The sequence below is a fragment of the Stegodyphus dumicola genome, chromosome 9 (assembly GCF_044657685.1).
Source record: "Stegodyphus dumicola isolate Sdum_Otavi_A_Nest chromosome 9, ASM4465768v1".
In the NCBI taxonomy this organism is placed as follows: domain Eukaryota; kingdom Metazoa; phylum Arthropoda; class Arachnida; order Araneae; family Eresidae; genus Stegodyphus; species Stegodyphus dumicola.
Genome location: NC_140776.1, coordinates 100,599,683 through 100,623,423, shown reverse-complemented (window position 1 = coordinate 100,623,423; position 23,741 = coordinate 100,599,683). Strand labels below are relative to the sequence as shown.

General features: G+C 32.1%; 2 protein-coding genes across 4 annotated transcripts in view; both read right to left on the bottom strand.

Moving 5' to 3' along the window:
* The window catches only part of LOC118198487 (uncharacterized), a 180,393-nt gene that overhangs the window by 65,635 nt on the left and 91,017 nt on the right, over positions 1–23,741 (bottom strand). The gene's annotated exons all lie outside the window — the stretch shown is intronic.
* The window catches only part of LOC118198588 (G protein-coupled receptor Mth2-like), a 40,652-nt gene continuing 27,528 nt past the window's right edge, over positions 10,618–23,741 (bottom strand). Inside the window, exons 1-2 of one of the 3 annotated variants that reach the window (XM_035370302.2) lie at positions 23,245–23,484; positions 10,618–12,320 (exon numbers count right to left, since the gene is read on the bottom strand). In XM_035370302.2, coding sequence (XP_035226193.1) covers positions 10,928–12,220 — 1,293 coding nt within the window. In that variant the 5' untranslated portion in view covers positions 12,221–12,320; positions 23,245–23,484 and the 3' untranslated portion in view covers positions 10,618–10,927. Of the gene's footprint in view, positions 12,321–18,135; positions 18,154–23,244; positions 23,485–23,741 lie in introns of those variants that run through there. The other 2 variants (XM_035370318.2, XM_035370310.2) reach the window with 2 other exon arrangements.

Genomic DNA, 23,741 nt, shown 5'->3' with positions numbered 1-23,741 from the left:
ATTGAAAAACGATGGGCAGCTCATTCGGAAAATGACGTGACATTGAACAGTGAAGAAGTTTCTTCCAAAAATAAACAAACAATTTTTTTCTGAAAGTTCTATAGTTGAAGCGAGTACTTCAATAAGTGCCAGTGTAAAGAAACTGAATGAAAGTTTATTACGAACGTCTGACTGTGGTGATAACCGAAATGATGATTCATATATTTTGATAAATCGTAAAATGTGGAATCCATTGCTATGTAATATAAAGTGTGACGAGTGCTCAACCAATTCTTTAGATATTGTTTCGAAAGGAATATATGGATATTCTACAAAACTTGAATTAGTTTGTAAAAACTGTGATAAAATATTTAGTTCAACATTTTCAAGTGAGCGGGTAAAACGGTCAAATACATTTGATGTGAATACGAAACTTGTCGAAGCATTTTTGAAAATAGGCAAAGGCCACGCCGCCTTAGAAGTGTTTTCCATGATTATGGGAATTCATGCTATGGACAAAAAGACATTTGCTAAATGTTTACACAGTTTGTCTGAAGAAAAGGGGAAACTAAAAGGTGATTTCCTTCAGTTTTCTCGAAATATTGTTCGAAACAAGCATAAAAAATTAATTAATATAAATAATGATGAGTGTATAGATATCACAGTGTCGTATGATGGCACATGGCAAAAACGTGGGCATACGTCACTGTATGAAATAGGTATCGTCGTAGATGTCTTGACTGGGTTAGTTATCGACTATGAAATTCTGTCAAAATATTGTCCTGAATGTGTATGCGCGAAAAGAGATATGGGTGCTGACAGTGCGGAATTTCATATATGGTTTGAAAGCCACAAACCAGAGTGTTCCAAAAATTTTTCTGGTTCGTCTAATGCTATGGAAATGAAAGCCGCAGAAATTTTATGGAAACGGTCCATCAGTACATGTAATATGCGATATGTTGGGATACTTTCTGATGGGGATGCGAAAACATATCAACATTTATTAACTCTGAATCTTTATGGTAATGACGTAAAAATTAGTAAAGAAGAATGTATCAATCATGTGGCAAAACGTTTAGGGGCAGGATTGCGCAATAAAGTTAAAGAGCTGCGTTCCAGAGGTATATGTATCGGTGGACGAAAAGAAGGTAATCTGAAGGAAACTACAATTTTAAAGTTAACAAACTATTACATAAAGGCCATAAAAGATAACATACCGGATATAGACAAAATGAAATCTGCAATTTATGCAAGCTTACTACACTGTTCATCTACTGATGTCTCACCAAAACATTCGAAATGTCCTACCGGTACGTTGTCATGGTGTTTTTATCAACGTGCAGTAGCAAATGAAGAGCAGCCGAAAGCACATAAAGCCATGAAAACTAAAGTATCTGAAAGTGTTCTTTCTCAAATCTTGCCAATTTATCAAAGGCTAGCTAGCACAGAATTGCTGTCCAGATGCATTTCTGGTAAAACACAAAATGCTAATGAAAGTATCCATAGTTTAATTTGGAACAATTGGCCTAAAGAAGTGTTTATTTCTAAAAAAAGGCTAGAAATGTCAGTATTATCAACAATTAATGAATTTAACTTTGGTTGTGTAAATGCCATAAGCCGTAGAACAGGAAGAAGTGAACTCGTTTTCCTTACTCATTGCAAAAAAGCGTGATCAGCGTCGCTTGAAACAAAGTAAAAAGAGAAGTTTACCTGCATGGAAAAAACACAGAAATAGTAAAAAATATTGTAAATCACTAAACGATAATGCAATAGTAGCAAATGAAGGTAAAACATATGGTGCGGGTGATTTTTAAAAATTTCATTGGGCATACGGCATAAATTGTTTTTACCTGTATAACTTCGAATCACCTAGCAATTTGTCATATGTTTATTTTTGTCATATTTAATATTATGAGATTAAAAATAGTTAAATCTTACAAAAATGTTATCGAATGTTTACAAATTTATATTCAAAGTTAATTTGCTGTTTCTCATGACCATGTATTAAAGGTAAGTTTGAAGGAAAACTTTAAATTCATTTTTCTCAAAACAAATTTTTTCGCTATTTGTGTGTTTTGAAAATGCTCCATGCGTCTCATTTTTAGTTAAAAATGGATGATATTTGGAAGAAACTATATTGTTATATGTTACAGTAGATCTGTGTATGCATTTTTTGATATGAGGTTATTAAGAAGTTTAAACTTGTGAAAACCTTTAACAAAAGGTGAAATTTTTTCGAAAATTGGGTTTAAGTTCACAAAAATAGCCTTTAAAAATTTCTTATCCATCATATTCAATAACGGATACACAAATACTTTTACCAAGCCTTTATAAGTAACATAAAGCAAACATTAGGAAAAAATATTAAAAATTAGAGCGCATGGAGCATTTTAAATTTTTAATTAAAATAATTAATTAATTGCTTTAAAAATTTTTAATTTAAAATAAATTGAAATTCTGAGCATATATTTTGTTTACTGATGCTATAAGATGTACATGTATAAAATTTCTTGTTGAAAAAATGAAAACTTAAAAAAATAATTTTTAAAGTCCACCGTCCCCTTAAACGAGTCAGCCAATTTATTACCACCAATCCAAAATAATTTTACATTAGTTTATTTTCTTATATAAGCTAAATAAATTTTAACCTTAAAATTTTAACCTTAAAATAAATACATGCTAAATTTTAAATAATTCGCATGCTATTGGTACAAAATAAAGCTTGCGAAACACTTCATTTTTCATTAAATCTTTAATAGTGTCATTAAAAAATTTCTAGATTAGTGATTATCCAGTTTAAATCTTTCTTTATTGCAAATATTTCAGCTTGAAAGGCTAAGGAAGTATCATTAAGATTAAATATTTTTTTCTGTAAAACATTATTGGATAATACTAGGAGAAAGTACTTAATAATTATAAATATCACTATTATAAACCCGTGATTTTTTTAATTTTAATGAACGTTTCCATTTATGTACCATGGTAAATAATATGATATAATGTTATTAACTTACATGACGTGTTCTTACGAATTTTGTACATATGAAAATAACTTTATTGGAATTTCATGTGAAATTTTAATATCTTTTGCATGATGTAACATGAAATGCTTGAAAAATCAGGTTACAGGAGTAAGTCTATTTAACATTGAGGTAAATTACTATCTTACTGAAATGGCAAGATATCGCCAAGCTGGCTTGGATTCTGACAAGAATTCGCCAAAAGTAGATAAACTTATCGACCATTTGGCGACATTTGGATCCAGTCCTTGTATAACTGTTATTTGATACCTTAACTGTACAGTGGTACCTCGACATACGAGTTTAATAATTCGTTCCGTAACGTTGCTCGTATGTCAAATTGCTCGTATCTCAAAGCAATTTTCCCCATTGAAAGTAATTGAAATGCCATTAATCCGTTTCAGCTCCCAAAACACCACCTCAGTTGTTTTTGTTAAGTGTTTTTGAATAAGAAAAATGTATTTACAAGAAGAAAATTTATTTATAAATAACAAATACATATTCTATAAAAACATTTATAAAAGAAAAAGTGAAGTGCTTACGGAAGCGCTTAATTTTCGTCACTGGTCTTCGCTTCTTTCGTCACGCTTTGCTCATTTTCACCTGCAGATCGTTTAAAAAAACTGTCCAAGGAGGTTTGTTTCCTCCTCCCTTTCAGGATATTTCAGAAATGAGTTAGGCAAGTTTCGTTGAACAACTCCGATGCACGACCAGTTGCAACTTTTTCGGGGTGATTTTTATCCACAAACTCTACAACTTTCTCCCACATTCCCAAGATCTCCTTTATATCTCTTGTAGAGATAACATCCTCCGTCTCTGGCTCCTCTTCAAAACTAATTTTTCATTGAACCACCGTATGCTGCTGCGAATATAGATCGTGTAACTTCTCGGTTGTCAACTCCTGAGACTGTTCCTCGACGAGTTCGTTCTCATCTCTCTCATCCACCTCCAGACCCATGGATTTTCCTAGAGAAACAAGTCTAGTCTGAGGTGGGAGAAACTGTTAGACGCTGCACACGACACCAACATACGCGCGTATGTTGCGATCGTGTGCAGCAGTATAGTGTGCAATTCCTCGTACCTCAAATCTCGCTCTCATTTCAAAGCAAAATATCGCTCGCTCGGCGGCTCTTATCTCAAAACACTTGTATATTAGGGCACTCGTATATCGAGGTACCACTGTATAAGATATTTCTCCCGCCTTCTTATCATGCCTTCGTAGTGTAGTGGTCAGCACACTCGGCGCATATTTCGAGAGGCCCGTGGTTCGAGTCCCGGCGATGGCGTTGCTCATTTTTCATTTCTCCTGCTTTAAAAATAACCTAATGTTTCTACAACTGAATAACTCTAATTGATCTCTATATGTAATATAACCGTATCAGGCCCTTATATGTAACTTTAACCGTATGTGTCTTCCAGTGATTTCAAGAAATGGAAGATATTAAAGATTTCTAAGCCGGGTGAAAACTATATTAATGCTCAGAGAGCATCAGTTCTCAATTTTTAGCTCAGAGCTGTTTTCGGAGTATTGATATCTCCGTACTAGCTTCGCCTTTTAGATGCCCTTTGCATTGATTGTGTATAATGTTTTGAGTATTTTGAAGTGGACTACTGATTGTGTTCTGTGATATTGAGAAGATCTGTACTAGTGCTTTTGTGGAAACTTCCAGAACTGTGAAGTGTTTCCTTTGGGAAAACAGATTTTATTAATTAATATCTCATCGGTTCTGCGTGCATTCAATCCACAGTGAATCTGTGCGCATGCAACAGTATTATTGTCATTGTTACGTTATCTTCTGAAAGCATTATTTAAGTAAAGATTATGTTTATTATAAATTGGCATAGCTAATGGTGGCGATTCGCACTAAGCGTCACATTTTATAGGAAAGCATGTCCCATGCATAACATTATTTTAAAGGGTCTATATATATGGATCATTGAGGCAAATAAAGAATAACATTATCCTGAATTGCCATATAAAATTACATTGAGAGGAAAAATGGTTTTTATCCTTACCTTTTCTTTAGATAAAGTAATCAAAGAAATAACTCCAAAATTTCAACATCTAAATGTTTTTGTTATACCTTCTTTTTCTATGAAAAATATTACATTACAGATCACGATGAGATTAACAAGAACGAATTCCTCAGAAAAACATTCCTACGTAGAATATAAAGCTCTTCAAAAAATTCGGGGCTTTATGTTCGTTATTGCTTTGTAAAATGAAGTTGATACGTAGAAGAATGGTTTGTTTGAACTTTTGCAGGTTATTCTAAAATACAACCACCAGAACAAACTTCTAAAAGTTGTAATACTTCTCTAAACTTTCTCCTCAATTGCTTTTAGCTATGAGAAGAGTTAAAAAATCATTAAAAAGTAATCATTAAAATTACGTAATCACTAAAAAATACGAAGTAAAAAGTACGTAGTTTGTAGTAAAGACCTACAAATATATATTTAGCATTTAAGAAATGAATTATACTGTCTGCATAACAATAGGTGGATCACTGATGGCCTCTACAACGTCATCGATAGTTTCTCGAATAGGAAAGCAAGTAAAACAATGGTATATCTTTAAATGATGGAATTTAATTTAACTTCAAAAATAAACATACAGTTTTAATTTATTTTTCCATATCGCAATTTGACAATTTTTAGATAGTTCCTTGTGTATTGAGATGGAAAGCCATTTCAGGGACCGACCCAAGCGAAATCCTCAGGGATCGTTCGGCCTGCAAAACCTCTGGCTAAGGTATTGTATTAATGTCATTGAATCTCATTTTTTATTATTATAAAATAGGGTATTTTTGCACGCTTTCGAGTTCGTAATAGATTGACTATTACACAGAACCGATGATAGCTTGATAAAATGTATTTTCTCCAAAAGAAATACTTTACAATTCTCGAACTTTTGACAAAAATACTCGCACAGCTCCTCACAGTATCACAGAGTACAATCAGAAGTTACACTTCAAACAACTAAGAACGTTAAACACACCGCATTTCAAAGCGGATCTAAAGAGCGAAGCACACACTAAGATCTCTCAGTGTTCCGAACTTAAGCTAAGCTATACCCTTTCCCCGTCTTATATAGTTTTCCGTTGGCCGCGTAGAAATTTCTGCTGCCTTTTACGTCTCGAAATTACCGGAAGGCACGTGAGGGCCAGATATAGTTACAATTACATAGAGGATAAATTAGTTATTCAATTACAATTCACATTATAGTTATAAAAGAATCGAACAAATATATCGCTTAATGGTTGCCAAGTTTGGTGACTTTCGCGATTTCTTGCCAAATACAGGGACAAAAATTAGTCGCCAAAACCATCGCTATCTTAGCGTTATCTCGACAATTTAACGAGATAGCCATTTACTCAACGTTAAATACTGTGGTGTTAATGCTTCAACGGTGTGGTGTTGAACTCCAATGAAAACTCTAATGATGGAACACCGCATGAAAATTTTATTGAACGCCCAAAATAAAAGGCTACGTACAATCAACAAGAGAAAAACCAATATCTTCCTTTTTTTTCAAACAAATTCAAATATCCCTACATTTTAAGTGCGAGAGGCTCTCGGGCCTGCGTTTGAAACAATGTCAGCATATTAATATTATTTTTAAAACTATTAATTCAAATTAACACTTATTGAAAACGTATTCGGAACTTAAATAATAATAATATTCATCTTATGCTCTGGAGACATCCTTGTTCATATTAATCTTCAGTTTCTTCTTCCTTTATGCGGCCTTCTCACTTGCCCCTGTATTCTCACTTTTCCGACAAAGTTTCGCGCTTCTTCGGATTTGCATGTTACATTACACAAAACAAATACTACACTTTCACATATCATTTAACTAAAATTATTTATATGCGTACAAAATTCTTAACAATATTTTATCGTTTTTCATATTAACAAGAGAATAACTTTATAATTAATTTAATAAACGGTTTAATTTCATTCGCTGACACAAAAATCCTGATTGTCAAGTACCATGAGTTTTCTAATTTCTTACGTGTCAGATCTACTTAAAAAATTAAATTGGCACTGAGTATCCTTAGGACAGTAAGCCCCAGTTTACTGATTCTCGCACTGTGATACTAAGTTGAATTTTGTTGCTCCTAAGCCTCATGTTGTTATCGTCGTCTATTTCGTAATACTCGTACAAGTTATATAAAAACCTGCGTTTTTCAAAGGGAAATTCTCGCTCATTGTAACTTGTTCGTTCCGTCTAATGCTTCCGTATACTACCGTGACCTTCGGGAAACGAAACGCACGTCAGTGGCGAAACGTCGCGCAAACTAAGATACAATACACTCACAGAGGGTTGTAATAGCAAAGCGTTTTCATCTCTTGTTCCGTAGTCTATTCGGATGAGTGTCACATTCGTTTAAACTTTATTACGAAATTTTCATCATTAAACAATTTAACAATGTTAATGGAAATAACGATTAGTGTTTTCCAATACCTAGAATACAGGAGAATTGAATAACCTGAAAGACCACCCACCGTATAAAATCAACTCCATATTTTTTAACAATTTTTTTTCCCTTTCCTTGACTTGCTTGTTTATGTGTGGCGTGTAAGTACATGTAAGGAATCTGTTTAATATGTAAAATGTCTCATAATTTGATCTTTCTCTAAATATGATTACACATACGAATTAGAAGATAAAAGTTTGCCCTATAAAATCTATTTACTTCAAATTTAAATTTAATAAATTATAGAAAAAATTACATTTCACAGCAAAATATAGAAATGAAGTAATTTTTGTGTAAAAAAAATTCAATATGCCTTTTTTAGGTAAAAAATGTCAATATATTAAATTTGTTGCTGTTGTTGTTTCTTATGGCTTTATTCAGACATCAATCTATTTACGTCGGGCCACTCGTCTAAAACAAAACATTAAATTTAAAATTACATCACCAGAATGTTAAAAGCGCTTAAAATTACAGCACTGAAATTCAAGTCTTTGCAATAATAAAATTTAAAACATAAAAATGTCACAATTAAAATCTTAAAAATCTTCAGTGATTAGAGGCGAAGCAACGTTGTGCTCAGGACATAAGATCCCTGGCCATCCAGTTCAATGGGAGTACATCCCCACTATATTGTAACTTAGGATCAAGGTCCGGCCATACGAATAAGTACTGTTTATTGGTAGTGTCTGTTTTATAAATAGGGCATTGGCTATTAGTCAATGAATGTTACGTTGAGAGGTTCGGTTAAGCAGTCCCTCTGTAACTGTCCTGCGACCGAACTCATTCCAGTCATTCCTGGTATTCTCCCTTCTATTTAATTGATAAATTCTGTTCAATAAATAACCCTCTTTGCCGAGAGATCTGCATTTTCATTGCCATTTCATTCATCAGTATGCCATTTCATTCATCAGTATGATATGGTATCCACTGAAATTCTACATTTTTAAGGTTCCTATTTAATTCCCTGATATCTCGTTTTATTTTTGACACAAGAGGAGACTCAGAATGATGTTGAAGAGTTTTCGCCTCTAATGCCGACTTAGAATTAACAAAAATGGCGCCCTTTGTAAAAATCTCAGTTCTAGATTTCAAATTAAACATAGCCAAAAAGACCGCATGAACTTCTGCATCAAAGTTTGAAAAGTGTTGACCCACTGGGGCATACCGTGGAAACAGTTTACAATATACCATCACCATTATTCATTCTAAAGCCATCTGTAAATGCACTTATCCATTCTGGTTCAGGATAAGGGTTATTGTCCAACAGTGGCGTTTGTTTGTAGAATGCTATCTACTGTGTCTTTCTTTCTATTTTCATCCCGTTTAAAGTATTGCATTATGACTGCATATGTTAAAGTACTGCATTTTGATTTGCAGTGCTTAAGGTGAAAGCTTATTTTTATAAACAGAAATACAAACACTTTTTTACATTTAAAAAATTATCGTCTCTAAAATGTAATGCGCTTATAATTAAAGTAAAATACAATTCCGCTGAAATATTTCTGTCCTTTGAGTATCATATGTGATTAAGAACTGCATTCTTTCTGTTAAGGGTTTTCTCAGCGTACACGCAATTATTATAATAAGTTCATTTAGTTTAGCTGATTACGGCGAAGCCCACGAGGGCCATCTGCCTAAAGGTATTTTTCGTGCGTACACACTTTACACGTGGGAAAAAGCCCATTACAATCAGCCCAGTTGCCGGGATTAAAACCTTTGACTAAACTAGCAGTGTTCAGCGAATTTACCGCTCGGCCGCTGATGGGCCTATTTATAATAAGAAAAAGGAATGGTGGGTATAGTTTTGTAGACCTTTTTTTCATTAAATATGCGAGATCTTCAGGGGGTGATTGAAATAGTTAATTAATATTTAAGTTTTCTGTTTATTCGAATAATAATATTCTTTATTCCAAACAATCAATGATAAAATTCATTACTTGTCTTATCAAAACACTTATCAAATTATGAGCAAAATTTATCAGTGCTTTGCATTTTCAGTTTGTTTGTTTAACAGCTTATGGCAAAGCACTATTTTCATAAATTAAGGATGCCTTAGTGGGAGACATTTTAAGGGGAGTTGGCTTTCATTCATGTTACACATGGAGAAAACTCTTATGCAGCCAGCTAATTCGAGAGCTTTCGCATTTTCTGAAATGATGAAAATTTTAATAAACTGAAATGCAGTTTTGAAAACATTACTTTTGCAAAATATTCAAAAAGATAAGTCGATCCTTTTTCTCTTAGAAACATGTTTTTATTAACTTTACTACTCAGTCTTTTGACTTTCTTTCTCATTTTATTGGTGTGATTTGCATAATTAATTAAACAATTTTTTGTGTATGCTCATTCATATATAATTTCCTTTTCCCGAAATAAATTAATTCGAATCAATCTTCCGAAGTTTAGTTTTAGAAATCTTTTTTTAACTATTTTCAGTGTAAAAGGACACCAAACCCACTAGCTCAGGCTGTCTAATCACGCGAGCAAAACGTGGCTAGCAAAGGATAAAGGCAATTTGGATAAATCTAAGAGATGGGTGAACTTGATCGGAGAAGTTCAACAATCGCTGTCATAAATTCTACTATAATTTCAAGAGTTATGCTCTTATATACTTTAGCTAATTTGCATCCTGGTAGCAGCCGGCGAAAGTAGGAATGGCAGTAAAGATAAATATGATAAGCTAACAGGTTAATAAAAATAAAAACTTAAAAGTGCCTTATTCAACAGAAAATTACGTGAATTGCTGTTACTTACCTCAGTGAACTACGTTAATTACGCCTTTTCTACTTTCAGAGCTGATAGTAGCGTAAATTATCTGGACACAGTTTAAAAACCAAAATAGTTACAGAATTGGATCAACAAGATCTTAGAAGATCACAATTCACTGGAAACTGTCTGCATTTTAATAGAAAAATCATAACAATCAAGACTTTACTATCGAAAGTAGAAATGACAATAAATATAATAAGGAAATTTGTTAATGCGTTTAAAAACCTTACAAAATTGTATTTAACAATAAATTACGTGAATTGCTATTACTTACCTCAGTATTCTTTCCTATTCCGCTTTCAAACATCTTCAAAGCGGAAAGCAAAGTTATTACAGAATTAGACCAATAAGATCTTAGAAGATCACCATTCAATTGAAAAATTATTTTTATTTTAACAGAAAAGTCATGAGAGTTGCATTATTTACAAAATTCAAATCTTTAATAATATATACAAAAAATTTTTAAAAAAATGAAAAGATGATTAAAAAAACACAAATAACATCATAGCAATACTAATATTCATTTTGAAATGAAAATAAATAAAAATACATGCTTCTATTCGTACGTAAATGAAATTAACTATGATGGAGATTGTGCATAAATTATGGCATTATAACGAAAGAGGAAATATCTTTGGTGTCAGAAGGATCACGAGGCCTCAGTTTTGATACCTTTAATCAAATGTGTATTACTATAGTATCTATAGATGTTTTTTGTTTGTCACTATCTACAATCTTATCCAGATCCTTTTCGATAGAGTTAGCATAATAGCAATAAGATTGAAAAGTCGGATTTAAAGCAGGTTCTGAGTTTTTCCATTTTCCAAAGAGACGTGACATTAAATGATTTTTCACTTTCTTCGTGCAGGTGAAAGCCAGGAATATGAACAGTCCTTGAAAGACGTTCAGTGCAACGCAAACATACCATAGCCATATAACGTTGACCATAATAGCCAAAAATTTAGCGAACCAAGTGATGCCCATAATAACGGCTAGTCTAAAGTACAACAAAGCTTGCTTTTTTAGAAGCATGTTATTGCTACTTTCATCGCTTTTCATTCTGTTTGAGAATATGGTATACACACTTAGAAAAAAAATTATAAGATTAGATACAATCATAGCAAAAATTGGTCCTGCAGAAAATACTAGCAAAGATTCTTTATTACGGAACCAGCAACGTCTTTCAAACTGTGGTTTGTACAACTCATCAATGCCATTTACATTATCAGCTATTACAGCCGCAGAGGTAAACACCAGTGAAATTCCCCATGAAAATATGCAGTAGAATCCGTATTTCTTTAATGTGAACTGCATATTGGAGACTCTTAAATTTCCAGTCGCTTGTAGAAGAGTTCTATAGACATCAAAAGCTATCACTGACATCCAGAGAAAGGAAGCCATAAAGAAGTACTGGATCAAAACTGCAGTTGCTATGCACATATTACGATTTTTGATAAGATTTTCGTCGTCGGTGAATATTGAAAACAAATAGCACATAAAAAGAGAAAAACAAAGAGATGCCAAATTATAACCCGGTAAGTTCCGTAAAGCAGGTACTAGGACGAAGACTAGTAGATGTAATACCAAGCATACTATGGATATGCCCAATCCAATCTGGGACAGGTATTTTAAATTATATTCATATTCGTATTCCTTTTCCTGTTCTTTTTCGTTTTCATAATCTGCATTTGGATAAGGATCTTCAGGTACGCAAACAGTTACCTTATTGTCTTTTAAGATATAGAAGGATTTGTTATAAGTTTTGTTGTACGATTCTACATAGATTGTTCCGTTAGGGTACAGAACATATTCGCCTGGACCCAATTCAAATGATAGACAGATATGCAAAGAGGGGTGTATGTCCTGAAATAATTCATTGTTTTCTTCAAGGGTTTCGTTTACAGCATACGATAATGCTGCAAGGAACATTGTACGCAGCGTTAGGAAGAAAATGGTATTCATTTTGTCCATTTGCCGTCTTCCGATGTTTGTGTTCGACTGATTGTAAAAAACCAAAATCTGTTTCTACTTCTACAGCATGAATACCAGTGCTGACGACTCGGTATTTTTCCTGAAAGAAAAAGAAATATATACTTATTAATTCCGGAGGTTTCTTACTTACAAATCTTTAAAAAAAAGGTTGCAATAAATTTTGGTAAAATTTATCAATAAAGAATGAAGGCTTTGAGGCACTTTATAAAAATCTTAATTTTATGTATAAAATTATGTATAGAAAAAGAGTTAGATGATTCGTTAACACAAAATGCTAAATATGAAGTAGATATGAAACATCTGAATTCTATTACCCGAAGGATCTCGAGAAAAATTTCAAGATTCGAAAACTCAAATCTTCGTCTTTTTTTAGCCGTTCCAATCGATCCAATCCTGATCTAAAAATCTTTTGTACATTTTAACTTTGAAAAACTTTGGAAAGATTAATTTTAAAGATGTACAACACAAGTTTTTCTAAAAAAAAAAAAAAAAAAAAAAAAAAAAGCAGCACGAATGCTGCAACTACTGATGATCTCGATTGCAAACTTCAGTGCTGTCTGTTAATCACATGAACACCTACTGAGAGAATCTATACAACAATCTGTTGCAGTAAAAATGAGCTCTAATCTATTTTTCATAGGAGTGTCTTTCAAAAATGCATTTAAGTTTTTTTATCTTAATTCACTTAAGAACACAATGGCGACAAATACTTTTTGAATTTGGGTAAGTAAAATGCTCATTAAAACATCATTTTTTCGCGGTTATTTCTCCCACGTATAAAGTAACAATAAAACATTTTACCTCATTCAGCCATACTTGGAAGGTAGGCAGTTAGATATAACTGTCGCCAGTTAGATATACTGGAGACAACAGTTCTTGTGTTAGATAGACAATAGTCTCCTGGTAACCTTGAGGACCTCTTAGAATAGTGTTAGGTGTGTAATTCTGTAAACTTTTAAATAATTGCCCTCTTCTACGTTTAAAAAAATCCTGGAAAAAGTTTCAAATTTAAACAGGTTTTCGAGTCAGTAAGTTTTTCCAAGAGGGAAATATGAAAAATTGTGAAATACCCTTGCCAGGATTCGAGCTCCGGATCTCCCGACTGCTAACCGGATGTACTTCCAATTACACCACGAAGCATGTGGTAAGAAGGGACAGAATACCTTACATTCTCACCCACTTAGGAACATTGGGAACCGGCAGGAACACCACATTGGGAAGGCAGAGACTCTATTGCCAAAACTTTGTGTCGACGAATTATCATCCATCATCTTTTTGCTCGGGCGCCACTGTAAAGTCATTAGATTTTTTGAATCAGGAAATAGAAAAAATGTGCAATGTCCTATTAGGTCTCATACCACTTCGATATTCAGATAATTACTCATTTTACATCTCAAGTTATTGGTGAATACAGTTACCAAGCTGTAGTTTTTACCGTATCAGATGATTAAAAATGAACCGTGTGAATTAAAAATTACTGTGTGAATAAAGATTTGGTAACCAGAAAGTGATTAGATAGTTTTCCGTCCTCCTTAGCAAGATTCGTAAGTTCTATGCGGCTATTACCGTAACTGCTATGTAGTTATTACCGTATCGTTATTGTCCTAAGCGCGATGCTGTTGTTACAGTATCAGACTAATAGGCTGTAAATGCATAGTCCTAAATCCATCAGAGGTATGCAGTTACTACCGAAACAGATTTACTGCATTTCATAATTATCGTAAGTGTGATGCGGTTCATACTGAATCACGTTATTACAGAGAGTACTATGCGGTTATTAATGTATCAAGTTGTACAGTCTAGTCTTCTTTGCTAGCATAAACTGCTACTGGAAGTTTGTGTAGTGACTTATCTCTCAAACTAGTAGCTGAATACAAGACGGATAGGGTATAAAAGACCCTTTTATTGAACTCAAGTGTTTACAGATGGCACTGACGTACGTACTGAAAATTTCACGAGTCACTTGTAGTGAGGAACTTAAAGGTAATGGTAAAAACTAAGTTAAAAGGTAACCTAGTAGCTCAAGATTACCCAAATTAATTTAAACTAGGAGATTAACTCAGAAACCAACACCCACATGATATTAACGTCGGCGGCAAAACCGCGAAGCTGAGATTCAAAATTCGCACATTTTCTAAAAGTAAAAAAGTTCGCATTCAATAGCGAAAACAATAACCTTTTCGCTACTTCAATTTAAATACACTCTCGTTCACCGTAACTTAATTACGTCCTGGCGAGGAAAATCAGAAATGGCAGAAAAGGCTTACAAGTTAAAATAACTATTAGTAAAAATGATATACCTCACAAAGTTGCTGAATAAAGATTTTGGAACCAAAAAGTAATGAAACAGTTATTTCTTTTCGTACATAAATTCGTCAAGTGCTATGCAGTTATTACCATATCAGTTGCTGAATAAAGATATTTTGAAGCCAAAATCTGATGAGCCGCCCAGCAGGGTAGTGGCTAGTACCGTACGAAGTACCCGGGTTCGAATTCCGGAGAAGGCATGAATTTGTAAAAGTATACTCTCTGTGAGGTATGGAGGGCACTCTAAATATGCGGCGAGCCAAAAGTCCTCTAGAGAGGTTGATGGTAGTGGAATAGTTAAGTGATGGGAGACCCTCGGATCCACTCTCCATGGTACTCTTCATCAAAATTGGGGTGCGGAACTGAACTGTCACCTATATGATGTTCATGGCTTTTGCCACCGACAGACGCAATCTTGCACTCTCCTTGCCACGATGGGTTTCGTAGGCTTGTGATGATGTTACTGTCAAACAAATGAGATAAGTCACAATAACAAAATGTGATGAGGTAGCTTTCTCCTTGCCGTACCAAGATTCGTAAGTGATGCAGCTATTGCTTCCCCTCCTTTTTATATTTTTAAAATTTAATTTTATTTATTATGCATTTTAAATTTGATCATTTGTTTAAGAAAAGAATTTCCAACAAAATATATTCTCTCTGGGAGAAATACCCTTGAATTACACGGAGTGTTTCCGTAAGTGAACTCCAGTCTGAATCTGAATTTTAATAAATTTTAAACCTCAGTAAGCGGGGTAAATCTCTGGCATAAAAAAAAGAACTGAGTGCTAATAGGAATTGAAAGTTTGTTCAATTTCTATATTAGTTTCTTCAGTTACCGATATTTCGGTAAAACTACCAATTAATAACCGCTTTATAGGTAATTTACATATACTTTGTCCTTAAAATTTTGAGTAACAAACACAACGATTTTAAAGCGAGCAATGGCAACGTTGTACAGAAAAAAACATTTTTATCCCCAGAACGTAAGACTGTGTATCGGAAATTCTAAAGATATGCTTATTTTAAAATTATTTTGCGATACTGCTCTTGAAATGAGTTTTATGGTTTAAGTGCAAAGAACTTGATATTTAATAAATAAAGGTAACACACAAAATGTTAAAAAACTGCCCCTTTGGAAGTAATTTAAAATCTGAAAACTTTCAGATTTTTTTTTATTTTTATTTATTTAGTTATTTATTATATTATTTATTTATATTTATTTTATCGGTTGTAACTTTAATACTGCAGTAGGAAAACATGTAAGTAATATGTAGACATATCTTAAAATATGTATAAACATGCTTATAAATTTTATTTCAGATTTAAAATTTCTGACAGTTTCTTTTAAACACATCGGATTCAGAATTTAAATAACATATTCGGACCATATATTCGACCATACCTTATAGAGATTCAGCTAAATAATAGTTATTTACCGGTGAAAATTTCTAATTTTCGTGATTTATCGAAAGATCGGTAAAACAAATTACCGGTATATGCCTATTATAGTGAAATATTTGTTACACCAGAAAATGCCCCGAAATTTCAAAATCACACACAAAACTATTAATGATCATGTATTTGCTTTGGATAAACAAATTGTATTTTAATTATATTAAAACTGCAATGAAATTTAGAAAATAAGTGACAGAACAAAATCATCAAAGAAGATTTATGATGTATGATTTATGATGTATCAGTAAAGAATTATATTCAATAAAGAATCACTAAGAAAGATCAGTGAAATCAGTTAAGAATTATACATAGAAGTGAAAAATGGTATGTAATATGTAAATAATAATAAATAAAATGTGCATAAAAATAAATGAGAAAATAAAACATTTAAATAGAGGAGTAAATAAGCTGATAGCATCCCTGAAAGAATTCTTAAAGGATAAAGATACCCGATAAAATACTAAATATTGATAACAAAACCCATACAAGCCTAGAAATACCTTTGAGCAGTACAGACGCAAATGTAATAGAAAGTTAATGACGTGTCAAATCTAAATTCCGCGTAAATTCAAGGAATAGAACTGTAAAATAATATCGAAAATTTAAGAGAAATTAATTCCGAGTTTAATCAATAGAAATTAATCCGAAATTAAATCAAAATAAAAATTTCGTAGAAGTTGATAGAAAATAGTTCCAAAAGGATGCCGAAAAGATAATAAAATTATTTTCAGTTATCAAAATTCCGTATGCATTCATAGACTACAGTGATAACAAAATAACAGGGACTTTCCCCTTTACGGTCTTGTTCAACGTCACAAACAAGCTACCGCTTCACGAACGGTAGGTTACGAAACTACATCCTTCCCTGAAGGTTGTATGCAGGTGTGTTATGTAAGCAATTCATTGCATCACACGTTTATTCTTTTTATTTGAGTTATTTTTACACTTGTCTGGCTGTCCGGGAAAAGAACTTTTGATGATTACGAGCATCATCAGATCTAAATTTTTCTCTCTCTTCCTGCCTTTTTGATGCCCTCCTTCAAAAAAGATTTTCCGCTGGCATTAGTCATTAAAAATTAGGAAATATGTTGTTAATATTTAATACAGCTGTTAAAAATAATAAATAAAAAATTGCGGTAATGCATGAAATCACGAGTAATCGGAAGTCAGCTAAAAATACAAGAGATGAATAACCATATCGAAATTTACAGAAAAACACTAGTAATAATTTACTTTATTTTCAAGCAGGTCAAGCTGCAGATTAAGTACATTTGGTTAAGTAAATTAAATCAGTATTCAAAAATACAGAACTTAGTTTAAATATCTGAGAAATAAACCTCACTAGAAATAAACAAGATAAGTAAAAATAATATTCACAAAAGAACCGGAATAAAAAAAATTAATGAAAAAGACAAAAAATTCCGAGAAGTTTCATATTTTAACAGTCGTCTAGAAAGGTTTGTTAGGTTTATTACAAAGCAAAGACTCCCTGAGCTAGCCGTCTACAAGTCTGCTTTTACACTCACTCCAGCTAACCCATTATCTTTTTTTATTATTATTATCTTTTTTAGCTTTATTATTAAGCATCGTTTTCTTCGCACTTACTCCACATATAGTTCAACAACAAATCACAAAATTTTTTTTAAAGTTGCATTGCAACATACCTAGAATTTCCGATGCAGTGTTAAGTGTTCGCATAGATTTTTATATTTTTTCAGTCTTTTCTCAGCTTATCATATCACTATTCAGTTTTCTTAATAAAATTACTAACAAAAAATATTTTGTCTTATTATTATTACCTTTTATAAATTAACTTTATTTATTAAATATCACGTTCTTCGTACTTACGCCACATAAAATAAGTCCAGCTGGTGCAATTGCGTAAAACAGTTTTTTCACTTACAGTTTTTCTGTACGAAAAGCAGATAGCCAGGTTTACTTTGTACTTACACATAATCTGCTCTGTTGTCGCTAAATTAAAATTAATTGAAAATAATCTTTGTTTTTTATTTCTAAAAAGCTTTTAAGAAAAAATCTGATGTGTACACCACATGACTTCCTTGTACGGAATATTAAATTATACGCATTTTTTCTTGCATTTCATTTAACTTATTAGATTGAATTAAACTTACTTCGCCGACAGCGCATAAACCTCAATAGCATAAATGCATTCTTTAAAATTCACTTTGTTTACCATAGCGGCACTCTGGCCCTAGGTTTATTTGACAGTATTATATTATGTTCATATTATAACTCAGAATGCACAAAATTTATATCATTTAAAGAATTACCTAATCGTTGCCACATGTTCTATTCAAATACTATAACAAAGCTAGAACGATGCATAAAAGAAATTAAGCAAACAAAACGAAACAGAAACGGTTTTTCACAGACGACTGAGTATTTCTCATTCAATTAATTCAGTTTTCACTTCGCGACAAGGCAAAAATACATAAAAACTCTAAATATCTGTATTAAAAATTACGAAGTAAATCTTAAATAGTTATTTCCTCGAAAAAATTCCAGAAAGGATTAAGCATGATTTAATTCGCAATAATAAATGAGGGCGTTATTTTTGTGTTGCGAAGCTTAGTCTCTCTAGATTGGCAACAAATCTACAATTCTGCTGTTTCAAATGTAAACAAATATGTCCATCATGTTATTTAAAACTTAACCGCACTTAAACAGCTTTTAAATTATTGATAATTGTACAAATATTGCTTCCAGAATTACGAAAGGCATAAAAACTTTAACCGGAAGATAAAAACAACATAATTCAATCATTTTTAAAACAAAAAATGTACAATTTACAAACATATAAGAGTAAAGAAACTGAGATCACTGAGCCGGGTAACAGAGTGGATATATTTATAAATATATTTATATACGTTTGGCACGGCTGATTGAAACCAAAATACGAGGTGCACATCTACATGTTATAGTAGTCTTATATACAAAATTTGTTATTTTTCAGTTGTCAATAGTTTTAAAACAACAATTGTCAACATATACGCCTAAAAACATTGTGCAATGTAATTTAGTTTTGTTAACTTAATTTTATGTTCAAATTGTTATTGTTTCGTTTGGACCTTTAAATTGTTTGTTTTTCGAATCTTTATTTGTTGAGTCAACAAGAATGTGTAGGTTAGAAACTGAAATGAACTGGGTGAGGGAATCAAGCCCCGATTTACCAAATTTCTGCGTATTAACTGGGCCCTCTCTCACTCGCGTAGCTACAGCTTCTGCCGCCTAGAGCGACCCCTGAATGTGCCGCCTTTCATGATATACAAACAAATATCTAAATAAAAATGTCATATAACGAAGTACATTTAAACTCTATTTATTTATTATTTTTAATTTTCACTCTAACATTTTAAAATTATATTATTTATCATTTTGCCTTTTTGTTTTCCCATAAAACCTTCAATGGCATCGTAGAGGTTCACTTGATTTTTATTTAGTACTAAATCATTTATTACTAAATGGTTTTTATTTAGAAAACTTTTTTCCACAACCAACACAGCTTACAGCATGTGTGAACAAAGTTCTCAATAGAAGCAGAATATTTGGAACTTTGTTCTGGAGATTGTATTTTAAAATGAACTGCAAAAATTCAAAAGGACTGCTCTCCCATATTCCTGTATCGTCTTCCTTAGCAATTACGGGAAAATAAAATCTTGAAATACTTCTGTCTTGAAAAGGAATTCTTCCTTATTAATGTCACCGTGATCATAATTTAGTTGGTGTTCATAATTTGCATTCAAAAGTTTCGACGTGGTAGAAAAGGTTTAACAACAGCATGTAGCTGTTCAGATCTGTAATCTTCGAATACTTCGAAATCTTCGAATACTCGAGTAAAAGCTATTTTTTCCCCAAATTAATTCGGTATGCAATTCAGAATCTCAAAATGACTCCCTTCCGGAGCGCATAGCGCCCTCCTCTCCCCTCTAACTACGCCATTGTCCACATTGAAAAAAAAAAATCTCTTTTTAATTACGAAATGACAAAAAATTATCTATCACAAACTATCACCTCGAAACAAAAATGTTTACGAAAATTACAAAAAAGCAAAAGAAAATAGCAATAAAAAATTATGTCATAGTTAGGAATTATTTTTATCGCCTAAAGTACGTAATTTACATTTGTACGCAATCCGGAACATTAACACTGCTCACCTATCTTTTAAAAGTAAATTGCTAACTAACAATTTAATGTGAGTTTGGAGTTAAATGACACTGTCCAAATTCTTCCAAAATATTGTTAAATTAATGTCATTTATACCTTAGTTTCTTCACTTCTGCATTATTTATCGTTTGTTCATTCATGCTAATTTAACAAAATGAGCTTACACTGCTGATTAAACTACTAAAAAATACAGATAAATTTATTAATAGTATTTTTTAAATTAATTAACGAGGGTTATTCCTTTTTCCTCTGTTTTTTAATTGCCTTCGGATGAATCTGGCTTTTGGGTTAACTGTAGACGTCATCTTGAGTATTACCCCAATTAAACCGGTCGTTCATCCCAGATGCATCGGGAAAGGCGAGGTAGGGCGACCGCCCAAGCCGCTGAATTGCGGAGGTGCGTTTCATCAAATAATCCAAATTTTTTAAGAACATTTAAAAATATTTTTTGCAAAACGTTCTATGAAGATTTCGCTATTTTTCATTTTTAGGGAAGGCCTCCAAAAACCGCCTATGTAATGAAGTATGGCTGGAATCGATTCTGTAAATATGAATCATCATATTTAAGGCGATTCGATAACAGTTCTCTAAATATGAATCGTCATACATATGGAATTAAATAAAATATGTCTGGAACTCATCTGTAAACAAATTAAAATGAAATTCTATAAGTAAATCTAACGCTTACTTTCTAAAATGAAAAGAGTAAACTCCGACAAAGAAAATATTCAAAAGTAATTGACAGTATAAAAAATAATCAACAAAATAATTACAAATAGGAAGGACATTCAAAAACGTCTAAAATAAATTCTTCTGATAACTAAAGCGAATAAAGTATTAAACAAATCTGAAAGGGTTTGGGTTTAAAAGCTCGCCCAAAAAGCGATTTTATCCTTTAAAACTTAATATAGTTTATCAAACAAGAGTTTTAGCTTAATATAACTTAACATTATATATAATTTTATAATATAATTTAATTTAAGCTAAATATAGTTTAATATTATATAGAATTATATGATGTAATATAGTTTAAAGCTTAATATGGCTTTAAAATCCTTTAAAGCTTAATACAGTTTATCAGTATTGGGTATCAACAGGTGGAAACAGTGAAACATATTATAAGATGAATATGCATTTAGATTAACATATGAACGTCATATATATGATCTGTATATTTGAAAAGTGGAAAAATGTGCTGCTTTCATTCTATAAATCATTTAATGTTTTAAGTTAGATATATTATGAACTAACTATATGCGTTTTTATTTAAATCAATCATATTGAAAAGTAAGAAAAAAATAATAATAATATTTTTACGAAAATTACATCTATTGCTTTTAAATAGCTTAGTTTTTTAATCAATAACAGATAGATGAAGTTTTAAAGATAAATATTTCACATTTTACTGAATGACAACAGACTCGAATGAAAAGTGGAACCACGCATTTATTATTGAATAAATTTAAAAAAGACTTCGGAGCTTGATGAAAATCCATAAAGCTTTCGCACACAAGAAAATTTTTGAATGCAAAATTTATAGTATGCTTATGGCCACATTTTTTATACTTAAGCCACATTTTTTATACTTGAACTTAATTTATTATGAATATCTTTCTCAGCTCGCTCCTCAGTGGTCAAGTGGACAAATCTCGTTGAATAGTGGTAATTCTGCTTTCCTCGAATTCCAGAGATCAAGCTAGCCACATGCGATGTTCTTATTTTTCGCTATTCATATAGAAGCAGCATAAAGAGCGTCTTTTAAAAAACTCTCATCTAAGACAGACATCGTTTCTTTAAGGTAGATAGTCTTTCGCCTGTTATGTTTCAAGTACATATAGCAAATAAACAAGTACTCATGCAAAGGAACTTCAAATTTTTGATTTTTTTTAAAATTTTATTCTTTGATTAACTTTTTAATTATTTTCAAATAAATAAATAAGTAGGCAATATCATTTGTTATAAGATTTTGTATGTAATAATTTGTTATTATTTTACTTACTTAACTTGATGTAAAACTTAAATATATATATATATATATATGTAAACCTCAAAATATTTTTTCCCTATCAGTTGTTATTTTTTTGGCTATATACGCGGTTTTAAAATGAACAAAAATCAGTTTTTTAACTAGTTGCACATTTCAGAATCGCAATAATAATCTTTTATTTAGCGTACATATATTAAAACACTCAATCGATTTCGAGGGCAGCTAAAGGTCCCTCCTCATCAGGAGAACGAAATTACTAGAAAGGGGTAAAAATGAAGAAAAATGAAGCATCGGCAAAGGAGTCTCAGAAACACATGGTCGTTATCGAAATCGATTGGGTGTTTTAATAATGTACGCTAAATACAAGGTTGTTATTGCGATTTTGATTGTCACATTGGCATGTTTCTCTTCTATTCTAGTTGCACATTTATTTCGTTTTTATTTAAATAAATGTATAATAATAATTTTTATTAAATAGCTGGAAAAGAGCATGTAAGTAATTATCTTAAATTTTTTTTAAAAAAATATCCGATTATTTAATGATTCGATTACAACAAAATCATATTAAATTTGACTGTGCATATTATTAATAAATCCTCCAGAAATTTTAAAAAATAGAAAGTGAAATTATGCTTTCAAAAAATAAGATACATCGAAAGAAATATAATAAATGCGTCTCTGGTTAAGATGTAACAATTCTAACATTGCGCATGATGATAAGTTTTGTTGTACGTTTTTTGAAGGAACTTTACCTCCAATAATTGAAATTTATTGGCTGTAAAATTTCTTCATTCAACATTTATGTACGAATCGTACAGCTAGCTCCTGAATGATCGAAGGCTGATTAAAAGTTTTACTAACCAGGCCTTGAATTAACAGGCAATTCTGAGCTAACAGTCGACATTGTCCCCGGTATTAACCACTAAATCAAGCTTTAACTGCACTGTGTAGACTTAACAGTAACTTAACTATATAAACATTTAGCTACCGAAATAACTTAATGTATATTACTTAAGATTAAATTTTATAATATTCCTCTCATTTACAAAAAGTAAGAATGCTTACTTACCAATTTCCAATGGATCTATACTGTAAAGCAAGAAAACTAAAATCTCGCAGCAGAATGCTCAAACGCTCTTCACACAACCGAGATGTGACGCATAGCCCAAACATCACTTTACGGGGACTTTCCATCAACATTCGCCGGTCACTATTATGATGGGGAATCCAGCAAACCGGTTACTAAACATTTTACAGAGCCTAGCCTTCATCTTTAGATACCTCGTGGTGTTGTTGGTGAACCAGACAAGGTCAAAAACGCCATCCTGAGAAGACTCACTAATTAGTAAGCGAAGAATTGTCGCTACTCTTTTGGTTCCGATTACGTCAACGCTTCGATGGTTTTCCCACAGGTCCTTACGCACGAGATTTACTATTATTATGTGCTTTATTTTCTTTGCAACACAGTTGCATCCATCTCCGAGTCAATAGGTCACGCAAGGACCCCAAAGGGATGGGCCTATTGCGTTTTATATGCTTGGATGGTGGTATTTTCATTTGGTATAG